Source organism: Diaporthe amygdali (assembly GCF_026229845.1).
Source record: "Diaporthe amygdali strain CAA958 chromosome Unknown NODE_1_length_4327563_cov_65_473760, whole genome shotgun sequence".
Taxonomy (NCBI): domain Eukaryota; kingdom Fungi; phylum Ascomycota; class Sordariomycetes; order Diaporthales; family Diaporthaceae; genus Diaporthe; species Diaporthe amygdali.
In genome coordinates this window covers 4226217-4248866 of record NW_026517021.1, presented here as the reverse complement: position 1 = coordinate 4248866, position 22650 = coordinate 4226217, and the positions used below count along the sequence as shown (strand labels likewise).

General features: G+C 56.9%; 6 protein-coding genes across 6 annotated transcripts; 3 read left to right on the top strand and 3 right to left on the bottom strand.

Annotated features, from left to right (window-relative positions):
• Nucleotides 1–663: 663 nt before the first annotated feature.
• Nucleotides 664–4646, bottom strand: J7T55_006864 (uncharacterized protein; the record flags this gene model as incomplete). The annotated part of the gene is made up of 4 exons (XM_053133358.1): nt 664–2973; nt 3044–3605; nt 3668–4220; nt 4301–4646. 4 exons carry the CDS (start codon nt 4644–4646, stop codon nt 664–666), a joined length of 3771 nt encoding a protein of 1256 aa, XP_053001624.1.
• A 2086-nt stretch (nt 4647–6732) lies between these two features.
• On the top strand, nt 6733–8163 carry J7T55_006863 (wd repeat protein; the record flags this gene model as incomplete). Its single annotated transcript, XM_053133347.1, has 1 exon — nt 6733–8163. The coding sequence occupies one exon, from the start codon at nt 6733–6735 to the stop codon at nt 8161–8163; it is 1431 nt and encodes a 476-aa protein (XP_053001623.1).
• A 564-nt stretch (nt 8164–8727) lies between these two features.
• On the bottom strand, nt 8728–11896 carry J7T55_006862 (oxoglutarate dehydrogenase; the record flags this gene model as incomplete). Its single annotated transcript, XM_053133336.1, has 2 exons — nt 8728–9269; nt 9328–11896. 2 exons carry the CDS (start codon nt 11894–11896, stop codon nt 8728–8730), a joined length of 3111 nt encoding a protein of 1036 aa, XP_053001622.1.
• A 1619-nt stretch (nt 11897–13515) lies between these two features.
• On the top strand, nt 13516–15504 carry J7T55_006861 (tfiih p62 subunit domain-containing protein; the record flags this gene model as incomplete). Its single annotated transcript, XM_053133323.1, has 2 exons — nt 13516–13657; nt 13721–15504. The coding sequence occupies 2 exons, from the start codon at nt 13516–13518 to the stop codon at nt 15502–15504; spliced, it is 1926 nt and encodes a 641-aa protein (XP_053001621.1).
• Nucleotides 15505–16172: 668 nt separating this feature from the next.
• Nucleotides 16173–19030, top strand: J7T55_006860 (ATPase; the record flags this gene model as incomplete). The annotated part of the gene is made up of 3 exons (XM_053133312.1): nt 16173–16219; nt 16306–18384; nt 18469–19030. 3 exons carry the CDS (start codon nt 16173–16175, stop codon nt 19028–19030), a joined length of 2688 nt encoding a protein of 895 aa, XP_053001620.1.
• A 1241-nt stretch (nt 19031–20271) lies between these two features.
• On the bottom strand, nt 20272–22271 carry J7T55_006859 (ATP synthase F1; the record flags this gene model as incomplete). The annotated part of the gene is made up of 7 exons (XM_053133301.1): nt 20272–20966; nt 21024–21578; nt 21632–21674; nt 21734–21819; nt 21894–21915; nt 21996–22134; nt 22261–22271. 7 exons carry the CDS (start codon nt 22269–22271, stop codon nt 20272–20274), a joined length of 1551 nt encoding a protein of 516 aa, XP_053001619.1.
• Between the last annotated feature and the right edge of the window lie 379 nt (nt 22272–22650).

The following is a 22650-nucleotide window of genomic DNA, read 5'->3' as shown; positions in this document are numbered from 1 at the left end:
TAGCACTGGTGGACTCTCGGATTCCCCGATCTGGACTTGCCCCCAAATTCCCCCCTTCCCGGTGCCCCGTCCCCAGGCCTAGAATACTCCTGCCCTCCTGCCGCCTGCCCACCCCCAAGATTTCGATGCACTAGATGCAGGTCCACTCGTTCGTCCCTGCCACCACCACAAACACACACAATCCACAGGAGCCGCCTGTCAGGTGCCAGGTACCTGGTACGTCTCCAACAAGCTCCGGCTCGAGACCCCACCTCTCGAGATTTTCCGCCAATCAGCTCGATCCTCTCACTCTCTCCATTTTCACTCTCACTTACTCACTCAATCCCTCACTCACTCGTCCTTCACTTGCCTCTCGCTCAACACACACGCTCCCTCTGTTTGGCCTGGCAGGCACCCAGAAGTCACCGCTGGTCAATCAAACAACCCTCAGACTCATTCAGGATATTCTCCATTGGCTGCCTGTCTCTCATATCACGCACAGTACCGTGGGCCATGTGGATAATCATTGGGTATATAATTAGATATGGATGTAGACTTAGATATAAAGACACACATACAACAAATACGCGTACACATACATACACATACATACACATACAGACAGATATAGACAGATGGCCTCCATGTCTCCTATCTCTCGTCCGCTAACAGCAGACGTATAGACTACCTCCCCTCCACGCAGAACCCAAACAGCTCGTCCACAAACGTCGGTGCCTCCGTCAGCTTCTCCGCCTCCACGTTGGATACCTGCACGCCAGATCCGATGTGCACGCTCGACCGGTCGTTGCCATGCGCCCCCAGCGGCCTCATCTCGATGCCACGGCCGCCCCTCGTCTCTGCACCAGCACCGGCTCCGGCCCCGGGCCCCGCCCCAGCCATGCCCATGCCCATACCCATGGGTCCGCCAGCCCCCGCCCCCACGCTCACGCTCGCCCCCAGGTCGCCGTGCCCGCCCGTCTCGCTCGCCCTTCTCCGGAGCAGCGACGAGCCCGCCCGAGAGAACGACTGGCGCCCATGTCCGCTGTACTGGCTGGCCCCCGAGCTCTCGTTCACCTCCCCAGCCCGCTGCACGTTGACCGTGATCTCCTGCGACACCATGATCCCGCCAAACGATGATGCTTGCGCCGGCGGGCCCGACATCGTGTGTGGCGCCGGTGACGGCGATGGCTGCGGACCAGGTGTGTGCGGTGGCGGCGGGGATGACATCGGCGAGTGCAGCTCCTCCATCGCGTACGCCGGCGGCGCCAGCCCGTGCAGCACCCCCTCCGACGTGGATTCCACCGAGCCCACGCCGGGGCTGGTCTCGCCACCATTGCTGTGCCTGCCGTGCCACAGCTTGAGCGTCGAGCTCGACTTGCCCGAATCGGCCCCCCACGACGACGCCCGGTGCAGTGTTGTCGGGATCGGTACACCGTCCCCGTCCACCGCCCCGCCCCGCTCGCTGCCCGACGTCTGCGGCCGCCCGCTCCTGAACAGCCGACTCGCCATCCGCGCGTCTCGCAGCGACGCCCGCCGGGAGTGCGACGTCGCCGCCCCCGCCGTTTTGCCTGCCCTCGCCGCTGCCGCCGGCACCGCGTTGATGATGGGCGCCAGCTCGCGGTGCACCGACCGCGTGAACGCGAGGTGGTTCGGCGAGTCCTTGTAAACAAGCTGGTGCACCTTGAACATGTTGAGCGGCACGAACTCGCACTTGGGGCTCTCCACGTTCAGGTGGATCGGCACCACGATCCTGAATGAGATCACCGTGCAGGTACCCGGCGACGAGCCCGGCGACACCGGCCGGCACGGCACCTCCACCGTCTTGGAACACAGCACCGCCTCGTCGAAGATGCTGTCCTCGACCCACCCGCGGAGCGATTCGATGCTGTCTGTCAGCTGCGACGCGAACATCATCTCCTTGTGCGAGATGTTCTTCAGCCCCGCCAGCCGCCTGGCAATATGGTGCGGCGTCATCCGCTCAAACTGCCGGAGGAAGTTCATCTGCCACGCGTCCAGGCGCGCCAGTGGCATCTGTACCGATGGCAGCAGGTTGCGCGCGTTACGCCGGGCCAGTACGTCGAAGCCGTACGCGTTGTTCACCCGCGCCTGCACCCCAAAGAAGCCCACGTGCACGCCCGGCTCCAGCATCGCATTGTTCTCGGCAAACGCCGACATGGTCCGCAGCTTGTTCTCGATGCTTCGCGTCTTGATCTGCATTGTCGACCCGATAATCCCGCTAACCTGGTGCAGCTCGGCAAAGCGGTAGCCCGCTGCTGCCAGGCTCTCCATATCCCGTGTGTTCTCGACACGGCGGACCAGGAACATGAGACTACCACGGCCAAACTCCTGGTACGGCTGGCGGAACACACCCTTCTCGGCGAGGTCTTCGAGGCTCGCGCCATTCATGCCGTCCACACTACGTTGCGCCTGGCCGTCGACGCCGGCCGCGTGCTCGGGGCCATATTGGTTCTGGCGGGCTTGTGCTTGAGCCCGGCCGCCCGCACCAGTCGGGAGAATTTCGTCCCACAAGATCCCGACGTTGGTCAGCTGTGTCTTCATCTTGTCTGCCAGCCCTGCGGCGGCCGCGCAAAACAATTCGCGGAAGATGACGTCGTAGTTCTCGATGAGCTCGCCATGGTCTGTGATGAGCTTGATGCCTCCCCTAGAATTGTCGCGCCCATTGTGTGGAAGGTGAGACAGGTGGTTCGAAATACCATTGATGATGCTGGTGATGCTGGACCAGTTCCTTGAGGCCTGGAACATCCATTGGAACAGTGGGTGGGCCACGGTGAACGAGTCCTGTGGCGTCTTTTCCAGGAAAGAGTCTGTGATCTTTTCACTGGGAAGCAACCCGTCTGGGCTTACAAGCACACGCCCGTGCTTGTCGAAGACGGCTGCTGCCAGCACGACCTGTTGTGCCTTGCTGGCATACCGCGACATTATACGGGCGGTGTACACGGCAAAGGTTGCCATGACAAGACAGGCACCCACAGACTGCGTTTTCCATGCGTCGTCAGCTTGGTCCGGCCCGCATGAGATTGGGTGCGTGGGTTCTGCGACTTACCAGACAAATAACGACGATGACGGTTTCGTTCCTTGAAAGCTGGTTGTTGTCCCCGGCGAGCGCAATCAACTTGTACGATGTACCTGTCGAGGCACACCAGTGCATGCCCGAGACAGCACCAGCCAACAGCACAGCCGAAATGATTCTCTTCCACCACGAGTTGGTCCACCCAGCCCGAAAGACGAAGAAAAGAGACAGGGCGATGATACTAGCAGCCACAGCAATCAAGGCCGCACCTACGACGTTGGCAATATTGTAGATACAAACGTAGTTGTTGATGGAGGCATTCCCGAGATAATGCATACCGCAGATGGCAGCGCCAGCGAGCGTACCCCCGATGGCGACTCGCCACCAGGAGACCTTGTCGTTGGTTCCGATGGCCACGAAGGCGGCGACGAGGACAAGAATGGGCATGAAGAATGAAAAGGCCGTGAAACCACTAGAATATGCAATCTGAAGTGATGGCTCCCCGCCTGCCATCTGGATAGCTCGATTGCCGATAAAGTGCATGCACCAGATGGCGATGCCACCCATTGTGATGGCCGCACTGATCAGCAACAAGCTTTTCGGCGACTCACAGTCAGCAAGGATACCATCCCGTCTCCTGGTAACTGGGCAACGTACTGATTTATTCTACCCTTTGGAGCTGTCCTCCGGTTGATCAACTCCAGTGTCGATGCCGCCCCAATCAAACTCACCACGTAGCTCAACGTCACGAAGCCCGCGTTGAAGGAACGCGGCACAATCTGGTCCTTCCATTGCGCAATGAGCTGCGCGGCTTCCGTCCCATTGAGAGACATCGTTCCTGTGGCTTTCTTGGTGATGGAACGGTCTATGTCGACTTCTGAATGGCGCCAGGACTGCGCTGTATCTTGGAATGTGGCAGCAGTAGGCACGCAAAGGTCAAGGTCGTGTACACACGAGGGACCCCTGAGACCAGAGGTCGGGATGCGTCCTGTATATATGACGAGCTGCTCTCGAGCGGCGACCTGGTTCGGCCCACAGCCGAATATTGTGAGATTCTCCAACAGGTCCAAACGTGCAGGACAAGACCCGGCATCCAGACACTCGATCGGACGCGGCGACGCTCGGTGTTGGCGAAGAGGCTGCGCATAGACGCCCTCGCTGAGGTGGACCAGCAAATCGAATATCAGATCCAGGGGCAGTTGTGTCGTGCCTACCGCGGAGAGAGAGGGGACCAGACCGTTGGGTCCGGGATGCCTGGCTCCAGAAACGTGGACTAGCCGGAGCACCTACCGAAAGGCGCGTTACTGAGAAAGCTCAAGAGCGAGGTCTGTGGGGAGACGGCGGGAGAATTGGTGTCTGTCAGAAGCCCACGAGGACCTATAATAGTGCCTTCGGTCATGACCTGGAGGCAAGCTCTAGTTAAGGGGATCGCGTGCTCCGTCGCCACGAGGAAAATACATGCTAGGGAGCGGACGCGGACACAGATATAGCCAAGTGATTTACTGGTCGTGCCTGGAGGGGAAGAGAGAGAACCAAGCATGGAGGCACGCAGGGCAGAGAGGTTCTGCACAAGGTCCGAAACGAGCCGTCTTAGGGCCAATATGACGGTCCTGTGGGAGACCGGAGAGTAAGACATCGAGAGAACGCTGCCGTGGATGGCAAGATCCGCAAGTGGCCACTGGCCAGCGGATACGGGCCAGCAACAGATGGCTGTTGTGCAGTGATTCAAATCAAGAGGCACTAGTAGTTTCTTGTGCGTTCTGGCGTTTGGCGATGAACGCATACCCCGAGGCCCAAGCAGGCGGCGCTAACCGTGCGGACTGGGCCTGTCTCGTCGATCGAGGCTGTTGCTGCGACCAGGCCAAGAAGGGTTCGACTGCCGCGCACAGTCGTCGCCCAAGTTCGTATCTAGTGTTGAGCCCCTTTGGAATTGATTCCTGGGCTACTAAACCACAAGGCATGTCGGCTCACACACGACGAAACCAACTGATGCTGGGCGGCACTGGCCGAATAGAGGCGGCGTTTCCCACTTGCCATTTTCTAATTTCTATTCTCCATTGTCTCTGGGCATGGTCTCGGGCCGTGGGAAGGGAGCGGCGATGCGGCCTCGCCGGGGATAAGGGAAATGGAGAAAGACTGTTCAAAGACTGTTCAACCTCAACAAGAGACAAGATCGAGGGAAAAAGGAAGGGCTGTCTCTCGGTATGGGAGGGGGAGGTCAAAGCAGAGAGTCGTCGACGCAGGCGAAGACGTCTCCGATCACACTGCACGCAGGCGTTCGGGTCGCAGCCGAACATGACAGATCTGGGCAGGTGATCTTGGTCACATCGCGGCGGTAGCAATCCCTGGAGATGAGATGATCGACCGGCAAGCTCTTGCAGGCGCATGAACTGGGGCGGGGAGAGACAACAGAGCAAGGGAAAACCCTGCCTGGTGTGAGCTGTGCGTCGTCGAGTCGAGTGATAAACACAACTGAGTTGGTGGCTGTCCAGGAATTGATCTGGCTGCCCCCGTAGCAAGCCACCCTCATCTCGAACCCGACCTTTCAGCCTGGCAAAGAGCTGACCACATAGACATATCTTTGTTTTTCGATGGTGCTCATGCCCATTCCGTGCCGGCCAGGAGACGGGCAAGCTGTTTATCGGACATGCTTTTGATGCTCATGCTGGTGGGCTCTGGGCGACTTTTTAGCGTGCTGCGAAGCAAGATGATACGGCCGTGGCCCAGACCATTTGCTTCTGGTGATTCAAGGGAGGAGCCAATATGTGTTGATGCGTCGGATTGGTTGCGACTTGTTCCTGGCGGTGCCGTCACTCGACGCTAGGTTGTGCGACGGCGTGAGTGAGAAGGCCTGTGCCTGTGCCTGTGCCTGAACTTGGTCGTGCTTGGGTCCGGACGCCCAAACAAGCATCGCGCGTGTTGATGATGGCAGGATGGTCGGCTCTGGTAGGCCCAAGGGTCCAGAGGAGATGCAGAGAGAGATTGGGATGGACAGACTGACAGACTGACAGACTGACAGATGGACTGACTTGCATGAAGGTGGCAGGCATACAACCAGGCACGCCAGGCAGCCTGGCAGCCCTGGGTCGGTCCCAGTGTCCCATTCTACAGGGGGGAAACACTGACAGGTCTGTCATCTGGGTGGTGATAGGATAAGAGCTGCTCCTCTCTGTGTGTGTGTGATTTTAGGTTGAATGCCATTGTTTTCCCGAGATTTGAGTTCTGAGAGTCGAGTCTGGTGTGTTAGACGTGCATTGGGCTGTGTTGGAGGACAAGACAAAAGCCAGCCAACCTTGCACAGCAGTTCCCCAACACAGTAATTACCGAGGTACTCACACACACTCTCTCTCTCTACCTGTGCATTCCCGGGCAGACCCCGCCACCCACCACGGCAGGGAGCGTTTTTTGTACCATCGCCTTTATCTTTATCGGTAAGTGATAGCCTAGATAGTAGACTAGATGCTGCGTCATGGCATCGGAGGACATTGAAAAAAAATATCCCACACAGCGCGACAACCAATTGGCAGTCAGCAGCCACTTCGACAACTCGCCGTGACTTGTCTCTTTGCATACAGTATCAATTGTTAGATGCTTTTGGTTGCAGAACGGCATAATCCAAGCCGAGACCAGTATTTGGGCTCTTTGCCCGCCGGCACAATTCCCCACCAAGAAAGGCGTCGACGATATCGGTGACACACGACCTCGGCTCGAGGCTGCCCTCGATGGCTTCACACGGCGACGCCAAGGGCGAGGGCGAGGGCGAGGGCGACATCAGACTCAAGGCGCTGCCAGCCCTGAGCCCGGAGCTCTACCAGCGCGCATGGGCCTCGATCCCCCATCCCACCCTGCCCCTCCTGGCCACCTGCCACTCCAAGGCCGTCACCATCTACTCGCTCTCCTCGCTCTCCTCCCACAGCTCCCTGACCGGTGGCCATGCCCGCTCCGTGCGCACCGCCGCCTGGAAGCCCGCCATGGCCCCGCACAAGCTCTGCCTCGTCACTGCCAGCTTCGACTCCACCGCCGCTTTGTGGCGCTGGGACGGCGACAACCTTCCTCTGCCCCTGCCCTCCTCCGACTCGGCCCCTGACCGCCCCACCAGCCTCGAGGTCGACGTCACCGCCGCCGCCGCAAAAGCCCCGCGGCCCGCGTCCCGGGACCCCGCCGCCTCCGACAAGGACGATGACGACGACTGGGAGTTCTCCCTCGTCCTCGAGGGCCACGACTCCGAGGTCAAGTCTGTCGCCTTCTCCCCCTCCGCCCAGTATCTGGCCACATGCAGCCGCGACAAGACCGTCTGGATATGGGAGGACGTCGGTGCCAACGAGGCCGATGATGAGTGGGAGACGGTCGCCGTCCTCAACGAGCACGAGGGCGACGTCAAGTGCGTCACCTGGTGCCCTGACGTGCCCGGACGCACCGCCAAGGGCAAATACGGTGCCGATGTCTTGGCAAGCAGCAGTTACGACAACACCGTGAGGGTGTGGCGCGAGGACGGGGACGGGGAGTGGGTGTGCGTGGCCGTCTTGGAGGGCCACGACGGAACCGTGTGGGGTGTGCAATGGGAGGCCGACCCGGACAGGAAACAGTTCCCGCGGTTGATGAGTTTCTCGGCGGACAAGACGATCCGGATATGGACTCTAAAGGAGGACGACGAGGTGGAGGATGGCGGCGACGGCAGAAACCCGATGTTCCGGCCCGGCTTGGGCGGCATCCCCAACACGATGCGCCGCTCGTTGAGGGAGGACTGGGAATGCACAGCCGTGCTCCCTGCTGTGCACAAGCGGGACGTGTACTCAGCGGCATGGAGTGCCGCTTCAGGTCTCATCGCCAGCACAGGAAGCGACGGGATTATCGCTATCTACAAAGAGGATGTTTCTGCCGTCAGCGGCGGCTCGGAGCCTTCGACCGACAGGACAACAGAGCCATCGGGGCGGACCGGCAATGGCGAGGCGACCACCGTCAATGGCAGCTCCGAATCCTCAAGGTGGCGCGTGGTGAACAATATCGAGAACGGCCACGGGCCCTACGAGATAAATCATGTGACTTGGTGCCGTAGGTTTGACTCTGGGACCGAAGACCGTGGCGTGGAGGAAATGCTTGTCACCACGGGTGACAACGGAGTGGTCAAGCCATGGCAGGTGGTCGCCTCGTAGAGCCATGGAAATGACGGATGCCCCCGCAAGAAGCGAAGGGGCGGCGCTGGGCTTGTGATCTATAGACTTCTGCACAAAGCACCGTTTCACACATAACAGACGCCCCTGTTGAATATACCCAGGATTCCCAGCGCCGCGCATAGGCGGCATTCAAACTCCCCTTGTCAAGCCATGTCTGCAAAGACGCGCGTAGCCTTTCTTTACCTTGAAGGTTGCATAGCTTTGTGCCTTGCGGCCAAACATATGTGGATGCTCATTCTAACGACTGGAATGACTATAGTCAATGGGCTGTAGGTTTCGTCGCACTCAGCAGCGAGGATATGACACGCCGAATGAGGTTGCCGGTCCAGCCATGTCAAGTCAAAACGCGCATATATGCATTGATCCATCCCATGGGTTACTCCTACAACCTGTACAGCATTGGAAGGACTACTTTTACAAAGGAAACGCTCCCGCCCTGGACGGCGTCCTCCCTCAATAGGAAATGTATGCTGGACCGCCGGCTACCTTCCGGTACTCCTAGGTTCTCTGATAACTGCTTCTTTATACCGGATACCCCACCATTTACTCTCCCTTCAACTTGTCCTGCTTCACCGTGAACGCAACCTCCAACAACTCCTGTTCCTCCTTGACGTGGTTTGCCTTCAGACCCGTCGCTACCGATGCACTCGGGTTGCGGCCCGCGTACATGACATGCTTGTGGTCATGATGCTGCGTCTCGTTGAGCAGCGTCTCGATGCGTGGCTGCGTGAAGCTCCATGCGCCAGCATTCAGCGGCTCCTCCTGCGCCCAGACGATCGTCTTGGCGTTGGGGTAGCTGTCCAAGTTCTCCTTGAGTTGCTGCCATGGGAATGGGTTAAGCTGCTCGATGCGAGTGATAGCCACGTCGTTGATGCCATTGTCGGCACGGTACTTGTGCAGCGCCGTGTACACCTGTCCATTGCAGATTATGACACGGTCGATCTCTTCGCGGGGCTTGATTTCGCCGGCCTGGTGAGCTGGATCCTCGATGATCCATTGGAACTGAGAATCGCCGGAGAACTCTTCAATGTTGGAGCGAGCCAGCGGGTGGCGGAGAAGCGATTTGGAGAAGAAGATAATCAAAGCTGCTCATGGTGTTAGCACGAATATCATGGGTTCAAAACAGTCATCATCACAACTCACGCTTTCGGAACTGCCTGTTCATCTGGCGACGCAAGACGTGGAACAGGTTGGCTGGGGTAGTCATGTATGCAATCTGCATGTTGCAGTCCTGGTGCTGGCGCTGCAGCTTGTCCTCAGATGGGAATATGCGTGGATCCTCGTTGCTGAGTTGCAGGTAACGCTCGATACGGCCGGAGGAGTGTTCGGGTCCTTGCCCGTCGTATCCGTGAGGGAGAGATAGAACAAGGCCAGTCCTCTGCATCCATTTTACCTCGCCAGAGGCGATGAACTGGTCAATGACACATTGTGCATTGTTTGCAAAGTCACCAAACTGAGCCTCCCACATCACCAGAGCATTTGGCGAAGATAGAGAGTAGCCGTACTCGAAGCCCATGGCGCCATACTCACTCAGCGATGAATTTGAGATGACGAACTTGCCCTGGTCCTTGCTGACGTGCTGCAAGGGGGTGTACGTGTCCTCGCTTTCCTGGTCGTGGAAGACTGCATGGCGCTGAGAGAAGGTTCCACGCTCAACATCCTGTCCGGCGACACGGACATGGTGTCCTTCGGAGACGAGAGTCCCGAATGCCAGAGCCTCAGCAGTTGACCAGTCAATGTTCTTTCCCTCGTGCACGGTCTTGGTCCTGTTGGACAGGATTCGCTTTAGGTTGCGGTGGATGTTGAAGCCCTCAGGAGCGTTGCCAATGATCTGACCGACGTGGTCCAAAGTATCCCTCCTCACGGCAGTAGGAAGATGAGGCAAGACCTCGGTGGCCAGCTCCTTGGGGGACTTGAATCCGTTCCATGCGGATGTGGTCCACTCCTTGGACGTGGGCTGGTATTCCTTAGACTTGGAGAAACTCTCTTCGAGCATACCCCAGACCCACTTCTTGTGCTCTTCGATGTCCTCCTTGGTGAAGGTGCCGTCCTTCAGCAACTTCTCCACATATATGTCAATCTGCGGGTCATGCGACTGGATCCTCTTGTACATGAGAGGCTGCGTGAAAGAGGGCTGGTCGGTCTCGTTGTGGCCGTGCTTACGGTAGCAGACCAAGTCAATGACAACGTCTGACTGGAACTCGGCCCTCCAGTCGGCAGCAAGCTGAGAGACAAAGTTGACAGCCTCGACGTCGTCGGCGTTGACGTGGAAGACGGGCGCATCAATGGCCTTGGCGATATCGGTACAGTAGGCGGTCGAGCGGGCGAAACGAGGGTCAGTGGTGAAGCCAATCTGGTTGTTGACGACCATGTGGATGGTGCCGCCAGTCGAGTAGGCAGGCAGAGACTGGAATCCAAGACATTCGTAGACCACACCCTGGGCGGCGAAGGCAGCGTCGCCGTGGAGGAGGACGCCCATCGCGGTGCGGTGCGTCTTCTCGTCGTTGTTGTAGTGCTGAATGGCACGAGTCTTGCCCAGGACGACAGGGTCCTCAGCCTCCAGATGGGACGGGTTGGCGACCAGAGACAGCTGGACGCGCTTTCCGGAGGGGGTGGGCCTCTCGAAGTTCATGCCCAGATGGTACTTGACGTCGCCAGAGCCCTCGTCCTCGGCAGCCGAGGTACCGGCGAACTCGCTGAAGATGGATTCGTTGGGCTTGCGGACGACGTTGCTGAGCACATTGAGCCGGCCACGGTGGGGCATTCCAATAACAATGTCCTTCACACCGTAGTCGACACTGCGATCGATGAGTGCCTTCATGCCGGGAACCAGGGTCTCGCAGCCTTCGAGGCCGAACCGTTTGTCGTTGGGGTACTTGGTGGCCAGGAAGGACTCGAAGCTCGAACTCCAGATGAGGCGGTCCAGGATACGTCTCTTCTCGTCGTGCGAATATGTGAAGGGCTTGGGGACCTCGATGCGCTCCCTCAGCCAGTCACACTTTTCCCTGTCAGGAATGTGGATGAACTCTGCACCAAAGGAGCCACAGTAAATCCTCTCGCAAGCATCGATGATCTCGCGCAGAGTCATCTTCTCACGGCCATCTCTCTTGAAACGGGGCAGGATGCCAGGGCCCAAGGTGTACTCGGTGTCGAGGTCCTTCTCGGTGAACTGGTAGTACTCCAGCTCCAGCTCCTTGGGCTTGATGTTTCCGAAACCCTTCTGCTCCTGACGGATGCCGAGGGGATCGATCCTTGCCTTGTGGTGGCCTCTTGCCTGGTATGCGCGCACCAGCAGCTGGACCTTCAAGTGGTTGTCGATGTCGGAGCCCTCGCCGATGCCAACACCAGCGCCGGCGGCCAGGCCGGTGACGGCGGCAGAAGAGCTAGGGACCAGGTTGGGAGGCGGCTGAAAAGCCTGCGAAATGGGCATGTTGCCGCTCTCGATGTTCTTGAAGTAGACCTGCCATGATACGTGGACGCTCTTGGGGTCCTGCTTGTACTGGACGTACATCTCGTCGATGTAGTTGGCATTCTCGCCTTGGAGGAAGTTGTCGTTTGGGTCAGGGGCATTGAAGAGGGCGCTCTTGTATCGCTTCTGGGTCGAGAGGGCGAGAGGGCGGCGGGCGGCGCAGAGGGAGGATGAGGGTTTTGAAAGACATTGCGAACGAGTCGCACGCAGCGCGGCGCTGCTGGCCCTACAAAGTCGCTGCATGATGGGCGGCGAACTGGATATCGAGGGATGGAGGGAGTAGAGTAGGGGGAGGGGGGGAAGGAAGGAGGAGGAAAAGGAAAGGAAAGGAAAAGGAAAATAGAGGAGAGGTAGGTAGCTTGCAGGAGCTAGGTTGGTGCCGGAAAGGTGGGTGCGAATGGAGTCAAGCAGCTGGCTGGGTATTGGAAAATCCGGCTTTATTATTGATGGCTCGCTACTACGGTACCTAGCAGCAGGCACAGGGCTGCCGCAGGACTGCCGCAAAGAGGACGCTGTGCAGTACCCGAGGAACCAAGCAGATACCCGGGCCGGATGTTCCCGCCACGCCGAGGAGAGGGAGCAGAGAGAGCGCTGCACAAGCGACTATGATGAAGCTCTGAATAAGAAAAGTGGCCCCTTTCGGCTATTATTGGTGATGTTGAAGAACGAAGCTGGGCGAAGAGGGATGCTGGAGGAGCGACCAGGCAGGCCAGGAGCCAGGTGAGTTGTTTTTCTTCCCCCAGACGGCGGTGCCAGCAGCAGATGACGCAGAAAACGACACAAGACTATACTTAGACCAGACGGCTACTGCAGGAGCGCGTGTGTGCGGCAGGGTGCGAGGTTGAGTGAGTGTGAGCGACAGAGAGACAGAGGGAGAGAGAGAGCCTGTGGATGTGAGTGGTGCTTCTCTCGCCTTTGTCTGCCGGCCGCCCTCTCTGCTCTGCGCTCCACCACCACTCCCGTCAAGAAGCTGCTCACACGCTTGCCGTTACAGATGCTGGAGGGCCGTCCTATCACCACCGTTGCCACGGCAGGACATATTACAGTTGCAGACTTGGGCATGACGGACCTGCATCGCCGTCCGAGCCCTCCTTTTCACTTGGCCTGTCCCCTGGTTCCCCATGCTTGCCCCCTGACAGCACAGACAACAGCCATGTGGTCCTATGGATGTGGTCCATCGCATCTCCCGGGCTCCAGATGCTCACCGTTGGCCTGTCAGCTGCCTCCTCCTCGAGTGCCTGTTGATGGTGGATGCAGCCGCAGGTTGACCGGCTGAATGTAAAAGGGGCCCAAGGGAACACCTCCGAGCCTCCGAACGGCCAAGGCACGGAGCTGCCGAGCCTTTCCAGGGATGGGGGAGGGAGGGTGGGAGGCTAGCTCTTCACGACCCGAACCCTCTTTCGTTCGTGGGCACGACGCAAATGTAAAGTACCCAAGTACTTTCCAGTCTAGCAACTCTGCCTAGACACTTACCTAAGTCGGTACCCAAGTACTTCGGTGCGCCACACTGAACGATGCTCATGCTGGTGATGAACTGTCTCGGCTGCTCACATCGTAAAGACTCAACGTTGATATAGGTTTTGACTCAAACCGAGTGCTTGTCTCTCACACTCGGGTGTCCCAGGGTTGCCAGAGGACACAGAGCGCCCGGCCTGTGTGGTCCAGAGCCCAGGTAGTCTGCCTGCCTACGTGCAAGCCAGCCGCAGTTTGGTGAAGCGGAATGAGCTCGCCTCAGCATCGACAGCCTTGACGTTTCGAGGGCGGCACGACTGAGTGAGGCACCACTCAAGAACATAAGCCCACGACGCAGCGCAGTGCAACATCTGTGCTGCTTTCCCTCTCGTCAACAAGCTCCCCTCAACATGGCTGCCCCGAGATGTAAGGCCGTCTACAAGAAGAAAGATGGCATCATCACTCTCACCGACGACCAGTCATCCGTCACCTGGACCCCTCTGCCTGGCACCGGCACCCCGACCGTCTCGCTCTCCATCTTCAATATCACAAGTAAGCCCTGGGCGATCCTCCACATTATTCGCTCCCACGGAACGCTGACTTGGTTCCTGATAGACCTTCAGAAGACCCCAGACAGTGCAGCCAAGGTGATGCTTAAGATATTTGAGAAGGCCCCCAACACGGATGGCGATCCGGTGCCCTACCTCTTCCACTTCAATTCCCCGGATGATCCTAGAGCTGAAGCCAACGTGATCAAGGACATCTTGTCTAGACTGATCACTGAAGTTCGCAACACCGATCCTTCGGTGCCAAAACCTGCCACTCCGGCTCCCACCAATGGCACACCTGCCAGCGCTCCAGATCCCAAGGCGACCGCTGCTTACTTATTCGATGACAATCACCTGAAACTGGACATTGAATTGCAGCAGGCCTTGTTGAGGAAAGACGGCGAGCTGCACAAGACCTACATGGATGCCAGGGCAACCAAGCCTGACAGTATCGGCGACGCTGCCTTCAACAACCAATTCTGGTCTACCCGCACCAACCTCCTCCGCGCCTTCGCTATCGATGTTAATCAAAAGCGAGGTTCCTACAACATCTTGCCCACTTTCAAGACCAAGACCATCCAGGACGCTGAGACGGGCGAGGAGAGGGTCGAGCTGAATATTCATCAGGCCGAGATCCTTCAGATCTTCAACCAGCACCCGATCGTGAAAAGGGCCTATAATGAGAATGTGCCCAAGCTGAGCGACGGCGACTTCTGGTCCAGGTTCTTCTTATCCAGGCTTTGTAAGCAGCTCAAGGGCGAACGAGTGTCGGACACGGACAGGCGCGATCCTGTCTTCGACAAGTATGATGCCTCTGAGGATCGTAGTGCGTATACGAGCAAGATCCTGGCGGCTCACGTGCCCCACATTATTGATGTCGAGGGAAACGAGGAAAACACGGGTAGTGTCAAGAGCGGCAACCGCAAGGATATTGAAATGCAGCCCAAGAAGAACATACCCATCATCCAGGTGCTGAATGCGACCAGCGAGAAGCTGCTCTCCAACGTAGCCCCCACAGACGGTGGCCCGGAAGACGCACCCACCGCCGAGGACACGACCTGGCGGGAGCTGGCGCTCCGTGACCTTAGAGGGGACAAGGAAGAGAACAGAATCATTCTCAATGTCAAGGAGCAGAGTCGTTTCTTCTCGGAGCAAAACCCATCCACATCTGCGAACGACAGGGTTTATGAGAAGCAAGTACCCTCAGTGGTCATAGCAGATGTCTCCTCGGATATCGACTTACTAAGAGGAGACTCATCTGGCGGGGTTGACATCCACGGAAGCATCGGAATAGACGAGGATAGCGATACCGATGACGATGCACCCAAGAAACCTCATGTAGGGTCTCGAGCAGCAAGGAAAGCGGCGCAGAAACAGGTACTCAGAGGATTGGCGCAGAGCCGGGCGGAGCAGTACGGTCACAGTTCGGATGAGAACACGCCCATGGGGATACCAAAAGACCTCAAGGACAAGTGCAAGCTCACGAATGCCACCACCAATGAGTTTCTCAAGCAATTTTGGAATGCGTTCCTGTCGGGAGACCCGGACCGGGCCCAGGAGCTAGGATATCACGTGGACTCGTTGAGGAGGTCAACGATGCGCATCGAAGCGATAGCGGACGAGGCTGAGCAGTTTAGGAACAAGCTGATCGAAGAGGAGAGGAAAAGGATTAGGGATCACTACCAGAAAACCAAAATCAAGCAGCGCTTCAAGGCAGACTCGGTCGGCGGTGGCCGGGCTGCTGTCCTGACGCTACTCGGCCCTTCCATGGCAGCTCTCGCTAAAGCGCAGAGCTTGTACAAGGCAGCATTGGAGCAAGAGGGTCTCACATTATCGACTGAGAATGATTGAGAGTAATTAAGCAGACAGCCCTCGCCTGGCACCGCCGTGTGCAACATCATGAAGTGGACCGAGAGGGGGTCAGGGCCGGGGCACTCAGTGGCCCGAGCAGGTCAATCAGCGAAAGAGCATGATCCAAAATCCCGAGGAGGAGCAGGAAAATCCGTTCTGTATGGAAACTGTACCAAGCCATGCGCCCAGATTAACCAAGAGATGAATTACCGGTGAAGCAGTTGCCCACGAAAATATAATCTCTTCCAGGGCGTTTGCTGCGAATACGATTAGCACTTTGCTTGACTGATGAGCAGTCAAGTAAATGGAACATGCGAATTAGAAAAGCTAGATTGAATCACGCTATGGAGTGAAAATTAATTACTTGTGCTTTTATGAACATTATATATAGTTCCATAGGAAGGATATGGGTGCTGTTCCCGTACTTATCTTACCCCATCGTAATCTGCATAGCTAGGTACTCCATTCACCTATATACTCAGGTTCAGTGTGTTGCAGGGGTCCCCGGCCGTCGGAGCTGACAAAGACGTTGAAGAAACGGCCTCAGAGACGACAGCCCGAATTCTCTGCCCTCGAATGCGCCAGCTCTTATACCACCACTGCACCACGGGGACCTGCACCTTGGTCATTGCTGACGGATCAATCTCGACCCTGTCCAACGACTCGAGATGGTCACTGGGGTCATCGCCTCCTTCCAGTCGTCCGAATGCATGCTGTAGGGACGAGAGCCCGCCTCCCTGCAGCGCGATGTCTACGACAGGTGAATGCGAAGTCACAGACAGCACGATCCGGAAACCCCAGGTTAGCAGGGCTGAGACCACCGCCTGGCGCCTGGATACTCCCTGGCCAGAATCGGCCCGCGTCCAGCAAACCCAATGGCCCAGATTCGCCCGACAAGCCGGATGGGAAAGAGAGTGAGGATGGGAAAGACAAGGGCGAACAGGCACAACCACCCGCAACATCAGAGACGAGCGAGAATCCTGCAGAGACCAACAAGCAACAGCTTTTCTCCCCTCTACCCTCCGCCAGAGTGCGGGCGACCAACTCCAGCGCGACGAGCAACGGGCTCCCTCCAGTCAACCTTCCGCGCTGGTTTCTAGACGAGCACGTACGCATCTCGAATTCAGATGATGCCTCAGAGCATCAACTTTGGAACAGCCTCTGGCGCTACTTCCAACCCAACCGCTCTGCTTCGAGCCCCGGCCAGGAGCTGAGCGGTATCTGGGCGTCCGCTGTGCCTGACGATGCGAGGGCAACGTCCCCCGAGCAGGCCCTTGGCCGAGAGCTCATTTCGACCATCTCTGCCGAGCTAAACGCGACGCCTCCCCCGATAAGGGCTACCAAGGAACCCAAAAGGCGACCCATCTCGCTGCTGTATGTACACAACTACAAGGGCGGTCGGGTTGCGAATGACATTGTCGGACATGTTGCCACGGAGCTGGCTGCTGATGTTATACACCTGGACGCCACAAGATTGGCCAATATTGTTGGAACATACCTGGGCTCGACGCTCTACTTTGGCCGTGCCCAGATGTCGATGCTGGGCTACTTCGCAGCTGAAGCGAATGGCAGATCCTTCACCACTCCTTCGATGATGGAATTTGAGGACGATCTGCCAGCCAAGGGGGTGCGTATCGTGAAGCTTCTGTCGCAAGTCCGAGACGACCGCGCAACGTGGGATGATCTCAAGTCATCTCATGCCCTCAAAGAGATCGTAAACTCAGCCGGTACCAAGAGGAAGCTGAACGGACATCCGGACAAGCCGGAGCGGCTCATACTGCACGTGCATAACTATGTTGAGCTCATGATGACGGCAGAGGGAGCATCTATCCTCGACAGATTACGAACTATCGTCGACCGTCTGTGGCAGGAGGGATCCAATACTATTATCGTGGGCTCTGTTTCCAATGACAAGAATGCTTCTAAGCAGTGGCACAATAAAGTCAAGGAGTTGAGCAACAGTGACTGCTATCCTATCATTTTCTCTCCTAGCAACGACGAGCTTCCAGAGCTCGAATTATGGGAACAGCAGGACAATGTTCTGGACAATCTGAGCAACATCAATTGGATGCTGGAATGTCTCAGAGACGAGCAGACACGCATATCACTACCACTCAATCGCTCCGAGTCTAACCCTAATGAGGCTGTGAATGAGCTCGTCACCTACCTCTCGAGTGGCATCTACTCGAACCACTGGGTATATCGAATCTGTACACAAGCCATTGGTCTGGAAAGGCAGACTGGCACACTCGATGCCTCGACGCTTGCCTCGGCTCTCAAACAGATGAGAATGGTAGATGAAGCGCGCTCCGAAATAGTCGGAAAATCTGCAGATTCTTCCACTTTGCCTTCACTACCCTCAAGCTCCCCAATACAGGAGCTCATGGCCTTGGGCAACACGAACACCCCCGAGGCCACTTCTGATCGGCGCAAAGGCCCTCCTGGTGATCTCGATGAAGAGGAAAAAAAGCTTCTCCCAGGCATCGTCAATGTGGACGAGATACATACAACTTTCGATGAAGTAATTGTGCCGCCTGAGACCCGCGAGTCTCTGATGGCCCTTACAACCCTTTCCATTCAGCATCCCAAGGCATTCTCATATGGAGTACTCGCACGCGAGCGCATCCATGGCTGTCTGCTGTATGGCCCACCGGGAACTGGCAAGACCCTGATGGCCAAAGCAGTCGCGAAAAGCTCCGGTGCAAACATGCTTGAAATCAGTGCAGCTTCTATAAACGACATGTGGGTTGGAAACAGCGAGAAGAATGTGCGGGCCGTCTTCTCTCTTGCTCGAAAACTGTCACCCGTGGTCGTATTCCTTGACGAGGCGGATTCACTCCTCGGCTCGCGGGCGCGCCAGCCCAATAGAGGCGGATACAGGTAGGCCAGAGTCCCCTTTCAAACCACGGAGGGTTGGCTAGGAAGGCGTAAGGTGGAGCGATGTACTGACTCGGTTATTGCCAGAGAAACGATCAATCAATTCTTGCGCGAGTGGGATGGCTTGACCAATGCACTGAACACACAACAAATCTTCGTTTTGGTCAGCACAAACTCTCCACAAGACCTGGATGAGGCCGTTCTGAGGAGACTTCCAAGGAGGATACTTCTTGACCTTCCTTTGAAAGACTCAAGGCTAGCGATCCTCCAGTCTTTGCTTAGAGACGAGCTGTTGGACCCTGCCGTCTCGCTCGAGCAACTCGCATCCGACACAGAGCTCTACAGCGGCTCGGACCTGAAGAACCTAGCCGTGGCGGCAGCCATGGAGGCAGCCAAGGAGGAGTTAGCGGCGAAGAAGACAGACGTGGCGTACATGTTCCCAGCGAAGCGTATCCTGACCAAGGCGCACTTCGAAAAGGCGACCAAGGACATCAGCGCCTCCATCTCAGAGGACATGCAGAGCCTCAAGGCTCTTCGCAAGTTTGACGAACAATACGGGGACGCCAGACGGAAGAAGAAGAGGAGCAATATGGGTTTTGAGGTCGTGCCTCAGGTCGCCAAGTCCGAGGACGCGAGGATCAGGAAATGATGAGGCGCGTGCCCGAAGCAATGGCTTGTAAATACAAGATAAACTTCGTCTATAAAGAATCTAGGTGGGCTTACCGCTTGCCATGCCTCAAGGTATCGTCCTATACGTAGGAACCTCGTGAATAATCAACCCGTGTGGCTCCATGAATCTGTTGCTGTCACAATACCATCAAGCGTTGTTATCGGTAGGTAGCAACGGCCTGTTCTTCGTTGACGCACTGAGTTGCGTGCGTCGAGGAACTAATTATGCGTGCTGCGTGTGCACGAACACTCATTGTTCTTTCTTCCAGCTAAGGCGTCCTCTAACCCATCTACCATGACGGATCGAGCCTCTCAAGGAACAGCACTTGGACTGTGATTTCTGCTTCGAACATACGTGGCGCTATGTCTATGGCGTAGTATCCCTATTCTTTCCTCGTGTGATTCGTTTCTTGGGCAGTCTGGTGACAGTCAGCAGTCTTATGTCATGGTTGGAGCTGGAAGGCAACCCAGGGAATTCTCGATCCCATTCAAGGGACTGTTGCCTTTTGCGCCCGGGACTGATTTTGTACTCGGCTAAAAACGAGGACCCAAGGACGGTTTGTGCTTTGCGACTTGAGTTCTGCAACACGGATATTTTATAGGTACTGACTAGGTGGTATGGTGATGGCTGTGTGGTCAGAGAATACTGGGACTTCGATCGTCAAGTAATCCTGTCCCAGATGGTCGAAATCCTCCTATCGCCAAGTAACCTTCCTTGAGTCATGGTATAGTCTTCATTTGTCTTTACTACATGGATCTACCAGCCGCTTGTTGTGACGCTTGTTGTGACGCTTGCTGTCTGACGAATCCCTATTGTACGCAGAGCACGAATCTCCTGTGACGTCTACCTAGCACCACTCCTTCGACGGCCTTCGTCGTGTCATCACGATCTTACCGTCGTGGTCACTGCCGTCTCAATTTCATAGCAGTCCTACTGTGTTTTCGAGTGTGACAAATTCTCAGCGTGAAACGACTATAAAAGGCACCCTCCATACAGGTCGTCAAAGGGTCTACCCTTACCATCTACACTTGGACATTTTATTGTGACTCGGTACGATTGAGTATTACATCGATTGAATTCGTACACGTACACGGCTCACAAAGGAGAAAGGATTGATTGAGCTACGATGACATTTCCGTGAACTCGATCCGCGCATCTACACACGGGCCCCCAACTTTCCCATGCACATGCCCACTTTATTCTACATCGAAACAGCCACCTTAAGAGCTCTTCTCCAGATCAGCCAGAATTTGCTCACCCTTTGCCCGGGCAGAGGCGAAGTCGCCAACCATGTAGAAAGCACCCTCAGGCAGATCGTCACCCTCACCACCGAGGATGGCCTTGAAAGAGGAGATGGTGTCCTTCAGGTCAACGAGCTTGCCCTCGATACCAGTGAAGACCTGGGCGACGGTGAAAGGCTGCGACAGGAAACGCTGGATCTTACGGGCACGCTCGACGGTAAGCTTATCGGCCTCAGAAAGTTCGTCCATACCCAGAATGGCAATGATATCCTGGAGAGACTTGTACTCCTGGAGGATCTGCTGCACACGGGTGGCGGTGTCGTAGTGGTCCTGTCCGACGACACGGGGGTCCAGCATACGGGACTTGGAGTCGAGAGGGTCCACAGCGGGGTAAATACCCAACTCAGAGATACCACGGGACAACACAGTCGTGGCGTCCAAGTGAGCGAAGGTGGTGGCAGGGGCGGGATCGGTCAAATCGTCAGCAGGCACGTAGACGGCCTGGACGGAAGTAATGGAACCCTTCTTGGTGGTGGTGATACGCTCCTGCATACCACCCATGTCGATGGCGAGGGTGGGCTGGTAACCGACGGCGGAGGGAATACGACCCAGCAGGGCAGACACCTCAGAACCGGCTTGGGTGAATCGGAAGATGTTGTCGATGAAGAGAAGCACTGTGGAGCATTGTCAGCTAGGCGAGCGTTGATGGGTTCAGCGGACGGATGACATACCATCCTGACCCTCCTGGTCACGGAAGTACTCGGCGACAGTCAGACCAGTCAGGGCAACACGGGCACGGGCTCCTGGGGGCTCGTTCATCTGACCGAAGACCAGAGCGACCTTGGACTCGCCGTCAAGCTGGATGACAGAGGTCTCCTGCATTTCGTGGTACAGATCGTTACCCTCACGAGTACGCTCGCCGACACCGGTGAAGACAGAGTAACCACCGTGGGCCTTGGCGATGTTGTTGATCAACTCCTGAATGAAGACAGTCTTGCCGACACCAGCACCACCGAACAGACCGATCTTACCACCACGAGCGTAGGGAGCGAGGAGATCGACGACCTTGATACCAGTGACCAGAATCTCGGCGGTGGTAGACTGCTCGGTGAACTCGGGGGGGTCGGCGTGGATGGGAAGGAACTTGTCGGTCTTGATGGGTCCACGCTCGTCGATGGGGTCACCAGTGACGTTCATGATACGTCCGAGGGTGGCAGGGCCAACGGGGATGGTGATGGGAGCGCCGGTGTCGGTAGCCTTGGCGCCACGGACGAGACCCTCGGTACCTGGGGTGTCCGTTAGCAACAACGCGACGTGTGGCCGGACCATTGACACTTACCGTCCATAGCAATGCAACGGACAACATTCTCACCGAGATGTTGCTGCATCGATGTTAGCTTCGGGTACCGCACTGGTAGCTGTGGAGGAGAGCGCGACGTACCGAGACCTCGAGGACAAGCTTGTTGCCCTGGTTGTCTGTCTGGAGGGCGTTCAGAATTGGGGGGAGCTTGGCCGTGTCGAATTTCACTACGGTAAAAATCAGCGACCCGTCCTCGGCACAGAGGAAGCTCTGGTAGAGCTTGGTGATGTGGTTGACTGACCGTCGACGACGGCACCGATGACCTGTTGAGGTATTTTGTTAGCCTAGGGCGGGAGGCCGGGGCGGGACGGGCGCGTCGCAGGTGGGCGTTGGGAGTGCGTACCTGGTAGATCTTTCCATCGCCAACGCTGGAGGTGCTGGCAAACCGGCTGGTGATGGGGAATTTGAAAGGAGAGGGACCGGCGCGCCTGGTGGCAGCGGCCGCGAAGGAGGGTCTCGCGCGGGCGAAGTTCCTGATGCCGCTGTTGTGAAAGAATGCTTGTCAGCTTTCGGTCGACGTCAACCGCCCGCCGAGGCCGCACGCAGCTCAATTGGGCTCAATTGGCCGCTAAGGGCACCGTGGACTGCGGAAAGGAGTAGGTGCTAACCTCTTGAACATCTTGCCAGATATCTAAGAACGACTTCTGATGGGAGTGGAGTTGGGTAGTGATGGAGGCTGGAGGAAAAGATTGAGTTGACGCGGGAAAAGTCGTTTAGCTAGAAGCTGGAGATCCGAGCTGCTCCACCCCTTCCTGCTCTGCACGTGACTCGGGATCCTGGGCAGCCGGAGCCAGATCCAGCACTCACTCACTCACTCAATCATTTACTCCTCCTTCAAAAATGAACTTCAAGACCTGACGACACGGTCAAAATCTGCATTGGATTGCTGATTGACATACACCAAGTCTACACGACGTGAAAAAGAGCCATTCACAAAAGTTGTCAGTCTCTGCTGGTTGCCGAAGCTTACATACGCGCGCGGTCGCCACCTCACTTCT